The following is a 13,334-nucleotide window of genomic DNA, read 5'->3' as shown; positions in this document are numbered from 1 at the left end:
TGCACAAATCCACCCCCTTTGCTTACTTGATTTGCATCATTTGGAGTGTGTGAGATAATCTGAGCAGCATGCGAGCCAAACATGACACTCATTAATACAACCGTAACCTGTTGTGGCTGATATATTTCTCAATACGTAATCATTAAATAACTGAAGCTTATAAAAATCCAGGTGCGACAGAGGTTCACCTGCACCTTCTCCAACCCCATCTATTGTATCCGCTGCTCCAGATGTCAATTTCTCTACATCGGCGAGACCAAACGCAGGCTTGGCGATCGTTTCGCTCAACACCTTCGCTCAGTCTGCCTTAACCAACCTGATCTCCCAGTGGCTGAGCACTTTAACTCCCCCTCCCAGTCTGACCTTTCTGTCATGAGCCTCCTCCAGTGCCATAGTGAGGCCCACTGGAAATTGGAGGAACATCACCTCATATTTCGCCTGGGCAGCTTGCAGCCCAACGGTATGAATATTGACTTCTCCAACTTTAGATAGTTCCTCTGTCTCTCTCTTTTATCCCCCCTTCCCCCCTCCACCCCTTCCCAATTCTCCCACTGTCTTCCTGTCTCCACCTATATCCTTTCTTTGTCCCGCCCCCCTGACAGTCTGAAGAAGGGTCTCGACCCGAAACGTATTATAACCCATTCCCTCTCTCCTAGATGCTGCCTGACCTGCTGAGTTACTCCAGCATTTTTGTGATATCTTCAATTTGTACCAGCATCTGCAGTTATTTTTCTACACATAAAAATGTTGTCGGCTTTGCTCCCCCTCCTTGCTGTAAAGAAGGTTTTATGAATGTTGCTGTTAACAATCATTAAAAGAACCTAATGCCATGCTGACTGCACTAGCTAACCTAATGCCATGCTGACTGCACTAGCTAACAGTCGGATTACAGTCAGATAAGGAGCTGCTGATACAGTGCTCTCCATAATGTTTGGGACAAAGACCCATCATTTATTTATTTGCCTCTGTACTCCACAATTTGTGATTTGTAATAGAAAAAATCACATGATTAAAGTGTACATTGTCAGATTATAATAAAAGCCATTTTTATACATTTTGGATTCACCATGTAGAAATTACAGCAGTGTTTGAATGAAGAGAAACAATGCATTTGGAATATGCAGCGGGAAATGCCCCTGTTAAATCACAAGTTCTGATTTATTTGAAGGGTACATTCTCTGTATGGAACATTTAAGCTTCTAAAAATATCCTTCATTTCGCTATATCCATATTGATTTAACTGGAACACAAACAGCATGCCGTGTTGAAATATATTGGTTAATGTTATAAACCATCTTGATTTAAGTTACTAGGTCAACAAGGAAGATGATTAATAGCCTGGGAGTAGTTCTTGCAGAGGATCTCTTACGACGACAATATCCATTAATATTTATAAGCCAACCGATATTCTAATTTTCTCAGGCCTTTTCATCACTAACCCTTCCCAGAGTCTTCCATAAATATTGACTGGCTCTGCCCCTGCGACATTTCATCTACTGCTGAACTGCACATCCATGTTCCTGTTAACTCCAAAGTTGCCATTTCCAATGCACTCCTGCTAGCTTCTCACATACATCAACTTAAATATGTCAAAATCTCAGCAGTCTACGTCCCATTTTACACCAAATCTCACTCTTGCCTGCCATTGTCATAAGAATTCAGTTCAAGGGGAGTCTCGGACCACTATTTTAAAACATCCAAAGCTTCTTTTAATGCGGGATGCAGTAATGCAGTAAACTGACCAACTCAGATTAGACTATAGCGTATCAGGTAGGAAAACACTGCCTTTTGTTCTCCATTTATCTTTCGCAGCTCACAATTCTACAACTAATATCCATCATAATTTAGACCATGAGTTGCTGCAGACTACTGGAACTTTCGGAAAGGGGAAAAATGTTGGGGTAAGTTACACTCAAGCTCATAATCTACATTTTCACAAACTGGTAGAGAGAGTCATAGAGTGATACAGTGTGGAAACAGGCCCTTCAGCGCAACTTGCCCACACTGGCCAACAGTGTCCCAGCTACACTCGTCCCACTTGCCTGCGCTTGGTCCATATCTCTCCAAACCTGCCCTATCCATGTACCTGTCTAACTGTTTCTAAAACAATGGGATAGTCCCAACCTAAACTTCCTCCTCTGGCAGCTTGTTCCATACACCCACCACCCTTTGTGTGAAAAAGTCATCCCTCAGATTCCTATTAAATCTTTTCCCCTTGAAAAGATTTAAACCTTGAACCTATGTCCTCTGGTCCTCGATTCCCCTACCCTGGACAAGAGACTGTGCATCTACTCGATCTATTCCTCTCATGATTTTGTACACCTCTATAAGATCTCCCCGCATCCTCCTGCGCTCCATGAAATAGAGACTCAACCTACTCGACCTCTCCCGATAGCTCACACCCTCAAGTCCTGGCAACATCCTCGTAAATCTTTTCTGAACCCTTTCAAGCCTGACAATATCTTTCCTATAACATGGTGCCCAGAACTGAACACAATGTTCTAAATGTGGTCTCACCAACATCTTATATAACTGCAACATGACCTCCCAACTTCTATATTCAATACTCTGACTGATGAAGGCCAAAGTGCCAAAAGCCTTTTTGACCACCTTATCTACCTGCGACTCGACCATCAAGGAACCATGCACCTGTACTCCTAGATCCCTCTGCTCTACAACACTACCCAAAGGCCTACCATTTACTGTGTAGGTCCTGCCCTTGTTCGACATCCCAAATTGCAACACCTCACGCTTCTCTATTAAATTCCATCAACCATTCCTCCGCCCACCTGGCCAATCGATCCAGATCCTGCTGCAATCTTTCACAACCATCTTCACTATCTGCAAAACCATTCACTTTTGTATCATCAGCAAACTTGCTAATCTTGCCCTGTATGTTCTCATCCAAATCATTGATGTAGATGACAAACAGTAACGGGCCCAGCACCGAACCCTGAGGCACACCACTAGTCACCGGTCTCCAGTCCGAGAAGCAACCTTCCACCATCACCCTCTGCTTCCTGCCATGGAGCCAATTTGCTATCCATTCAGCTATCTCTGCTTGGATCCAATGCGATCTAACCTTCCAGAGCAGCCTACCATGCGGAACCTTGTTGAATGTCTTACTGAAATCCACGTACACAACATCTACAGCTCTGCCCTCATCAACCTTTTTGGTCATGTCTTCAAAAAAATCAGTCAGATTTGTGAGACACGATTTCCCACGTACCAAACCAAGCTGACTATCCCTAATCAACCATTGCCCATCCAAATGCCTGTATAACCTATCCCTAAGATTACTCGCTAGTAACTTTCCAACTACAGATTTTAAGCTCACCGGCCGATAGTTCCCAGCATTTTCCCTGCAGCCCTTCTTGAAAAGAGGCACAACATTTGCCACTGTCCAGTCTTCTGGCACCTCTCCTGTATTTAAGGACAACCCGTAAATTTCAACCAGGACTCCCGCAATTTCCTCTCTAATTTCTCCGTAATGTCCTCGGATATATCTGATTGGGCCCTGGAGATTTGTCCACCTTCATATACGACAGTACCTTCAGTACTTCTTCGACGGTAACACTGACTGCTCTCAAGACACTTCCATTGATTGCCCCAATTTCCTCGGTCCTACTATCTTTTTCCTCGGTAGAGGAGAAATACTCATTGAGGACCTTGCCCATCTCCTGCCCACACAGAGGTGAATGCTTTGATTCCTGAGAGATCCCATTCTCTCTCTAGTTACCCTTTCCCCCCTTATGTATTTATAAAATCTTTTGGGATTGTCCTTAATGCTACCCGCCAGTTATTTCCTGGCCCCTTTTTGTTCTTCTGATCTCCTTTTTCATTTAGTTCCTGAAACTCCTCCAGGGATGCACTTGATCCCAGCTGCCTATTCCTGTCCCATGCATCCTTCTTGTTTTTGACCAATGCCTCAATATTCCTCGTCAGCCAAGCTTCCTTACGTTTGCCTGCTTTGCCCTTCACTCTAACGGGGACGTACATATCCTGAGCTTTCGTCAGCACACTTTTAAAAACATCCCACATGGCCGATGTTCCTTTGCCCTCAAATAACCTGCTCCAGTCAACTTGAGCGAGATCTTCTCTCATACCCTTAAAGTTGGCCCTACCCCAGTTGAGAATTTTAACACATGGACCCTTTCCATCCCAATCCGTAACTATCCTAAACCTAATTGAACTGTGCTCACTGGTCCCAAAAGGCACCTCCACAAACACTTCATTAACTTGCCCTTCCCAATTTCCTAATACTAGATCCAGTGTTGCCCTCTCACGTGTGGTTGCCCTCTACATACTGCTTAAGAAAAACTCTCCTGAACTCTTGGTGCGGTAATGATTCTGAATTAATTCTGTCTCAACGGAATCCACATCCTGGATGAATCATACGCCTTCAAGTCGTTTACACTGCATTTATTACAATTAGACAATGCCATTATGTTATAATTCTTAAACATTGCTGTGGGCAAATAAAAGTCACATTTTAAGTCATTTTACGCAAAAGACAAAGTAAAATTGTGTTTCTGAAAATCACGGAACTATTATCTCAAGTCTTGTCGCCCATTCCCTCTGTACTAGCCCCCTCTAGCTCAAGGATAAAATCTTTATTCTCCTATTTGAATAGTCAATAATTCATCTTCCTTCGTAATGTCTTCCAGCACTACAACAATTTCCCTAACCTCACAGGTGCAAGTGGTTGCCCAGGCCACATATCCTCTCTTTTTTTCACCTCACATCCTCATGCCTATCCATCTCCTTATTTTAAGACCTTTAATGACCAATCTTTGAACAAGCTTCTTTCCAATACTTTTTAAAATGATGTTTCAAACACTGCTGCTTGATTGTTGCTTTGAAGGATATTGGAATATTCCATACAAAGTAGTTGTACTATCGGACAACCATTACAGATACAAATGGTTCTTACCTCCAGCACATCAGAAATGGGTAATGTTATTGATTCGGTATCACCATAATATAAGTATTGCATCATCAACTGTAGGGATAAGAGGATCAGATCAGCTTGTAACCAGACTAGAAATGGAACAGTACAGCACAGGAATAGGTTCTATGGATTATGATGTCTATGTCGAACAGGAAACCAAATTAAATTAATTCCCTCTGCATGCAAGTGCTCCATATCCTTCCATTACCTTCATATTAATGTTCCAATCTAAAACCCTCTTCCAATGCTACTATCGTATCTGCTTCCATCACCACCCCAGGCAGTGTGTCCCAGGCACCTACCATTCTTGTGTAGAAAAGAACTTTTCTTTTCCAAGCACCTTTAAATGTTCCCCTTTTCACCCTACAACTATTCTCAACTATTTGACATTTCCGGTCTGCGAAAAGATTCTCGCTGTCAACCCACAATAAGCCTTTCATAATGTCATTACCTTCTATCACATCTTCCCCCCTGCCACCAACAATCCAAGTTTGTCCAATCTCTCCTCCAGCTAATACTCTCTATTCTAGGCAGCATCCTGGTAAATCCCCTCTGCATTCTCTCCAAAGCTTCCACATCTGTAATGGGGTGGCCAAAACTACACACAATCATTTTCTGTTGTTCTTAATAAATTTACTTGCAATGAAACTGGAACTTTACGCACACATATCCACATCAGAAAATAATTGTTTATTATTGTAAATACTGTGTGTCGATGGTTGAAAACAGTAGTTATTCGTTGTTAATGTTAATAGACAATACTTGTAATGGCAGTGAATAATACAACAGAGATCACCCCGAGCATACTACTGCCTGCCAAATCACTTGAAGTCTCTCCAGCTATTAAGGTAAACATTTCTTAGCGTTAGCAGAATGTGTTAGCATGCTGAGTCATGGAATGGAACTAAATGTGTTCACTCAATGATTGCTGAATTGTGCCCTGATGTTAATGGAATGCAATGAGAGCTGTTGTTTTTGTTTTGGGGGGGTGGGGGGGAACTTACCAGTCAGCCTCCACCATTCTCATGCAATCTCTGGTGACCAATTATATACATTCAAGAGTGAAGGCTTAGGAGAGGGAGTTCAAAGATTCATAACAGAGAATAAGTTGAAGGGCAAAGGAAACAAAAAAAGACAGGCAAATCTGGGAAATAAAGACTGCAACTGCCCTTGTCTGATGAGGGTTATTGAGATTCTAGTCAGAAAAAAGGAGGCATGTGTCAGTTATAGGCAGCGGAGATCGAGCAAATCCCTTGAGGAATAAGAAATGTAAGAGTACACTTAAGAGGAAATCAGAAGAGCAAAAAGAGGAGATTAGTTAACTGGCAGTCTAGATAAAAGGAAAATCCTAAGAGATCTGCAGATATATTAAGAGCGAAAAGGTAACAAGGGAAAAATAGGCCCTCATAAGGATCAACATGGTTGTCTATGTGTCGAGACACAAGAGATGAGTCTAGCATTAAGTGAATTTTTCTCATCTGCATTTAATGAGGAGAAAGTCATGAAGAATTGAGGGAATTAGTAGTGATGTGTTGGGACCATATGTAAATTATAAAAGAAGAGGTGTTCGTGGTCTAGAAGAACATTAAGGTGGATAAATCATCAAGGCCTGACCAGGTATATCGTCAGACATTATGGGAAGCTGGGGAAGAATTTGCTGGTGTCCTTGCAGAGATACTAGAAGGCCGGAGGGTGGCTAATGTACCGTTATTTAAGAAGGGCTGCAAGGCCAAGCCAGGAAGCAATAGCCAATTATCCCAAAAGTCAGTGGTGGGTAAGTTACTGGAGGAGGTTCTGGTGGACAGCATCTACCAACAATTAGATGGACAAAGACTGAATAGGGAAAGTGAACATGGCTTTGTGCATGGGAAATAATGTCTGAATTGATAAGTTGTTAGAGGTTACCAAGAGGGTTGATGAGGGCAGGGTGGTGAACATGGTCTGTGTACTTTAGCAAGGCCTTTGACAAGGTCCCTCATGGTAGGCTACTCAGGATGGTTAGATCACAAGTGATCAAGGACGAGCTAGCCAATGGGATTCAAAATTGGCTTGGTGGAAGAAGCCAGAAGGTGGCGGTGGAGGGTTGATTTTCCAGTGGTGTGCTGCAGGGATCTCTGCTGAGTCCACTGTTGTTTGTCATCAAAATTGTTAATAGAGCTGACAATGTAGTTAATGTCAGAGATATGCAACATGGAAGTAAGCTCTTCAGCTCAATTCATCCATGCTGACCACCAAGTTGGACGGGAGTAAAATAGATGGTAGACCAGGTGTGTCACAAGGAAGGGAGGGGAAGGGAGGTGTTAGTTAGATGTTACCTAAAGATGGAGAGTTCATGCCATTGGGTTCTCAGTTACCCAAGTGAAATATGAGGTACTGCTCCTCCAGTTTTTTTGTAACTTACCATGTGGTACCTTGTTAACAGTGGTTAATAAATCTGCAGATTAATAATCTGCAGATTAATAATCTACGATTAGTGATATAGTGGAGAGGGAGGAAAGCTATCTACTTTTACAGAAGGATCCAGATTAACTAGAGAAGAGGACCAAGGAATGGCAGATGGGATTTAACTCTGGTAAATGTGAGATGATGCATTTTGGCAAGTCACCAGCACATCACTGTAAATGGTAGGACACTGGTGAGTATTGTAGGGCAGAAAGACCTGGTGATACTGGCACAGTTCCCTGAAATTGGCAATAAATGTAGATAGGTTGGTGAATAAAATATTTGGCATACTTGACTTCAACAGTAAGGGTATTAAAAACAGAAGTGGAACATCATATTACAGCTATACAAGAAAATTTAAAAAGAAACGCGCAGGGCAATTTCTTCACACAGAGGGTGGTGCGTACATGGAACAAACTACCAGAGGAAGCTATAGAGGAAAGTACATTGGCGTTGAAAAACATGGACAGTAAGGATTTTGAGGAATTTAGGCCAAACGCAGGCAAATTGAACCAACTCAGTTATAAAATCTTGTCAGCACGGCCAATTTCCAATTCTCTAAAACTCAAAGATAACAAAAGTGAATGGGACAGCTTTATAGCACAAGTTGCTTACTATCAGTATAATTCCTCAGCACTGCAATGAAAAGATACGTACCTGGAAAACATGATATTTAATATCACTGATCTCGATAAACTTGCAAGGTGGGTTTTCCAGAGATGTCTTATTAGTCAGCAGCATTTTAAATCTAAAATGGGAGAAATTAGGTAAGTTTCTTGTTAACAACCCTTTTGAAATTAATACCTTCCCATGATTTAAAACTTTTACTTTTGTTAGCATTGCAATACACATCAGTTGTTAACTGGAAGTTCATTCTACCCACAAGTGTCTGTGGTCTGATCATGAGGAGAGTGGGAAGAATACTCAAGCATACAAAACACCTTTTTTCACTATCCTATCCACCTGTCACTACTTTCAGGGAGTTATGAACTCACCCCCAAGGTCCCTGTCATTTATTATATATCCTGAAGTGCATTACCTCACACTTGTCTAGATTAAATTCTATCTGCTGTTGCTCCATTTAACTTTCCAGCTGATCAATGTCTCCCATTCTTCGATAACCTCGTGACCTTCTTCCACTCCATCAATTCCGTGTTGTCTGCAAGTTTACTAATCAGATTACCAACATGCTCATCCACGTCACATATCCCTGCAGTATTCTACTTGTTATAGACTTCCAATCAGTAAAACACCCGTCCACAACCACCCTCTGCTTCTCATTGGATCCAATTAGCCAGCTCACCTCAGATCATAAGACATAGGAGCAGAATTAGGTCATCCAGCCCATCAATTCTACCCTGCTGATCTATTTTTCTTTCCCAACCCCATTCTCCTGCTGTCTTCCCATAACCTTTGACACCCTTTCTAATCAAGAATCTATTCATCTTCACCGTAAAAATACACAATGTCTTGGTCCCCACAGATTCACCACCCTCTGGCTATAGAAATTCCCCCTCAACTCTATTTTGCAGGTACATCCTTTTATTCTGAGACTGTGCCCTCTGATTCCAGATTCTCCCAATGCTGGAAACATCTTTTCCACGTCCACTCTATCTAGGTCTTTCATTATACCTTATGCTATAGCCTTCTGGATCTTACCAAAGTCTATATAAACTGTTTCTACTGCTTTAGCCTCCAGGAGCAAAGACTATTTAAAAATTGACCCAGAATGATGAGTTTAGTTTATTATTGTCACGTGTACCAAGGTACAATGAAAAGCTTTTTGTTGCAGGCTATTCAGTCAGCGAAAAGACTACACATGATTACAATCAAGCCGTCCACAGGATACAGATACAGATACAGGTTAAAGGGACTGATATTAGTTTTGCCAGTATTTGAGGGGAAAAAACAGAACAGGTGAAGTTAAAAACAGAAATAAAATAAAACATTGAGTGTTTTTCTTTCCATGGATGCTGCTTGACCTGCGGAGTGTTTTTTTTAGCATTTTCTGTTTTTGTTTCAGATTTCCATCATCTGCAGCTGTTTTTCCATCAGCTGTTGGAGTTTATGGCTCATCTGCACCTCAGCAGGAGTAGGGTGGAATTCATCAAAATCAACCATTTAACATGCTTTATCATACCTGTTTGAGGCTGTAATTAGGAGAACTTTATGTGCGTAAAAAGGCTTTCCTTCCACCAAGAATGTTAAATCTGACATCTCTTTATTATTCAGAAAGTGAGGATCTGAAAAAGAATAAAGAACTTATTTTTAAACATGCAGTTAATAAAAAAGTGACTACAAATTTATATGGTGAAAATTTAGTGTGGTGTGGAGGACGTTATGGGAAGGAGGATAAAGTGATTGTAAAATATAATTTTGGTGGGAGTTTAGATTGGAGGATGTGCGTTTTGGCAATTTCCTATGTTGGGGAGGGGTTTAAAAGGGAAATAAATATTTTTTTCTCAGGAGCAACTTGATTTCAACTGTATTCCACTGTGAAATAAAATGTGTTGCTCAATGGAAATGATCTGATAAAATTGGGAATTTCCCTAAGGGTGCATCCATTAATATATTCCACTATCTCAAGCATCTGTGGTTATTCTGATGAATTCCTTGCTGATGTCTTGCAGGAATGTCATTAAAAGAAATAATGCCAGCTCTCAGATGACTCAACTGCAAACTCTGATACGTTGCTGACGCAGATGAGAAGGTCAAGGGGCTAACTGGGGTTTATATTTATTATAGTAGTCCTCGTTACTGTAGGGAAGATATGCTTATCCATAGGTCCTATTTCCAATGATCATCCAGTGACTGCATTTGGTGTATGTGTGTCCAAATGGAGATGACATCATCAGCTTTGATGATTGCATAGCTTGCTGACAATCACATGCTGATTTTAACTGCTTTTGTTACATAGGATCACCACACCGTTCTAATCTCAGTGACTTCAAGTCTCAGACGGCAAGGGTGAAAACTTTAAGCAGTGGCTGTGCGTTGGTATGTGTCAGGAGAAGGCAGAATACAAACCATTCACTGCCACATTAAATTTTGAATAATTACATACCTAATCGAGCAGGCGGGGTTCTCTTTATCTCAGGGATGCTAGGAATAGGACCGTTGCCATAACAGTGTGTAAAGATTGAGGTTAGCTGCTGATTAACTGCATCATTCTGTGAGGAAAGAAAACACACAGAAGTAATGGCTTGGGAGAACAATTACCAAAATCTGTCCATTATCATCAAGTTCCAAGTCAAACATATTAGTTACGAAAATAAATAATAACTTTTACATCAATTCTGCCATATAGCTTCTAATCCAGAAAGATTTAATACATTAGTGTGGAAGATGGTAATTAAAAAATATATATAAATCCAATTTCATCTTGTCCTTGGGATGCATTTTTATTTTTAATGGAATAAAAGTGCATTCTACCTTGCTAACCCTAAGCATATCAAACATCAGTGGAAGTCCTTCTTGAATCAGCTCTTCACTGTAGTCCTCCTCTTTGATAGTAGTGAATTCCCGCAACAGGTACTGCATCACAGGATATCTACACTGATAGTACGACGTCCTGAGAGATTCAATCCACATATGTAATTTCCAGGGAACACCTATGTAAAAAACAGAATAATTACCTTTAAAAATATATTTTTATTGTAAATGTTTGAAGGCCCTGCAATCATATGTACATAACAACAGGGTCAAACTATCTTAAAATGATAGGAATTAAAAACAATGTTAATTGGAACAGATTCATTCATAGACATCAGCAAATAACCTGGGTTGACATCTGTCGACCAGCAAGTAGGGCGATTTAGATGATGTTAAAAATGAGGCTCTATTTATCTGTGATTGTCCCAGGAAATTGATCAATGAAATGGGAGTTACCCTAAAGTCCTGTCTGTTCACCAGAAGATTAGAGCATGGAAGGAAGCCATTGAATCCATGCCAACTGTCTGCAGGAGCAATCAGACACTCTGGCCCTTTCTCCATGGTTTTGCAGTTATTTTCCTTTAAGTAGTTATCCTTTTGCCTTTTCCCCATGTTTGCCGTAGTGGCTTCCACACCCTAACCACTCACTGCATAATGATGTTTGTTTTCATGTAACTTTTGTTTGTCAATCACCCTTATTCCAGGCTCCTTGGTTCTTGACCCTTTCATTAATAAGAGTTGCTCCATCTCTACTCTCCAATACCTCAGCTAATCCCTCCTTACCTTCCTTTGATCCTGGAGAACCTCTTCAACTGTGCACGTAACTAAAGCCGTCTCCTTGGGCTCATTCTACTAAATCTCTTCCGCACAACTAAGGTCTACACGTCTTTCCAAATCTGGACAAGATACTAAAGATAGACACAAAATGCTGGATTAACTCAGCGGGACAGGCAGCATCTCTGGAGAGAAGGAATGCGTGACGTTTTGGGACGAGACCCTTCTTCACACCCAAAACCTCACCCATTCCTTCTCTCCAGAGATGCTGCCTGGCCCACTGAGTTACTCCAGCATTTTGAGTCTATCTTCGATTTAAACCAGCATTTGCAGTTCCTGCATCTGGACCAGCATCTGGACATAATACTGCCTTTGTAGCTAAAGGATTCATCATGTTCTTGCTCCTGTTCTTGTATTTATAAACCAAAAGCAAAATGTTGCAGATATTGAAAGTCTTAAATAAAACAGAAAAATTGTGGAAATTGTTGTTTTACCTTTTTGCATGCAAATTTACTTGCTTTTGACAACTTTTCAAAAGTACCCCATGAAGTACCTTGGGGCATTTTGAATACATGATTGCAAGCTTTTTGGTTCTCAAAAATCCTTTTTTTTTCCAAGCTGCAAAGCAAGATATGTGGTGCAAACAGAAATAGATTAGGAAGAATCAAAATCAAAAGTCAGCCATCTTCGTCTGGAAGTTGCATCAAAAGTTACCTTGAAATCAACCAAGAATCATCCTTCTTGTGTTTGCTTCTAATGATCCACAATGGGAAGCTCAGCTCTGATAGACCTTCTCAGGCCCATTCTCAAGAATTGAATAGTGTTTGTAAATTACTTGAGAATCTTATGAAACTATACTATAGCATTTTTACGACAGGAGGTAAAACTACTAAAAAGACTTCTAATAGCCTACCAAGGTTCCTCAGTTCCATGGTAACATCAAGATAGCCATGTTCAGCACTGTAATACATTGCTTCTTGTAAAGCCTTCGTTCTGGCTTTGCAGAGTTTTACTTGTCCTTCATTTATACTTCCAATGCTTGAGATATCACTCTCAACACCCTCTGCTAAAATTTCTTCCAAAGAAAGCACATCGGTTTTTGGAGCTTGAGGTGGTGTAAGCAACTTCCGCAACACATTTCTGGTGGCATGAAAAACAATAACAAGACTTAATCATTAAAGCAACCAAATAACAATGTTTTTTTAAAAATATTCCAAGAATTTGCATAAAACACAAGCAAAATGTTATTGTTGATTCTGCCAGTAGTAAAGCTAATGTGTTTTGTTAAGTTTTTAAAAATTGGATACACGTCCTATATCACTCATAAATCTAATTAAATATTCAATTGACTTTACCAATGTAAAATATTTCCATCGCATACAATAACTGACAAACGGAATTGCCCAAAATCAATACAGTAGACCCTCGTTTTAATGGACCTCTTTATAAAGGATTTCGATTACAGTGGACGGACCTGCGGACACCATCCCGGCTCGCATGGCCTCCCCAGCCCCCGGCTTCCGACGCCACTCCTGTGATCGTGTGATCCGGTTAGCATGGCTGGTGTTGTGGCTTACGTTGAAGCCCCAGGGGACAGCGCATTTTGCGGGTCACTAGCGGGACGCACCCTGTCACCGTGGGGCTCCCTCCACTTTCGTTTTGCTCGACTTCCATTTTCTCATTTCATATTGAAGTTAATGAATAATTTGTTATTAATGCTATCCTGTTTCCCACA

The 13,334-nt window shown here is 40.9% G+C and overlaps 1 protein-coding gene across 1 annotated transcript in view; it reads right to left on the bottom strand.

Annotated features, from left to right (window-relative positions):
• The window catches only part of abtb2b (ankyrin repeat and BTB (POZ) domain containing 2b), a 179,772-nt gene that overhangs the window by 9,775 nt on the left and 156,663 nt on the right, over positions 1-13,334 (bottom strand). Inside the window, exons 11-16 of the mRNA XM_078415309.1 lie at positions 12,513-12,739; positions 10,826-11,004; positions 10,458-10,563; positions 9,534-9,636; positions 8,051-8,141; positions 4,934-5,002 (exon numbers count right to left, since the gene is read on the bottom strand). Coding sequence (XP_078271435.1) covers positions 4,934-5,002; positions 8,051-8,141; positions 9,534-9,636; positions 10,458-10,563; positions 10,826-11,004; positions 12,513-12,739 — 775 coding nt within the window. The remainder of the gene's footprint in view (positions 1-4,933; positions 5,003-8,050; positions 8,142-9,533; positions 9,637-10,457; positions 10,564-10,825; positions 11,005-12,512; positions 12,740-13,334) is intronic.

This window comes from Rhinoraja longicauda, chromosome 18 (assembly GCF_053455715.1).
Source record: "Rhinoraja longicauda isolate Sanriku21f chromosome 18, sRhiLon1.1, whole genome shotgun sequence".
Taxonomy (NCBI): domain Eukaryota; kingdom Metazoa; phylum Chordata; class Chondrichthyes; order Rajiformes; family Arhynchobatidae; genus Rhinoraja; species Rhinoraja longicauda.
Note: the sequence above shows the minus strand (reverse complement) of the source record. Positions and strands in the feature narration are given on the sequence as shown.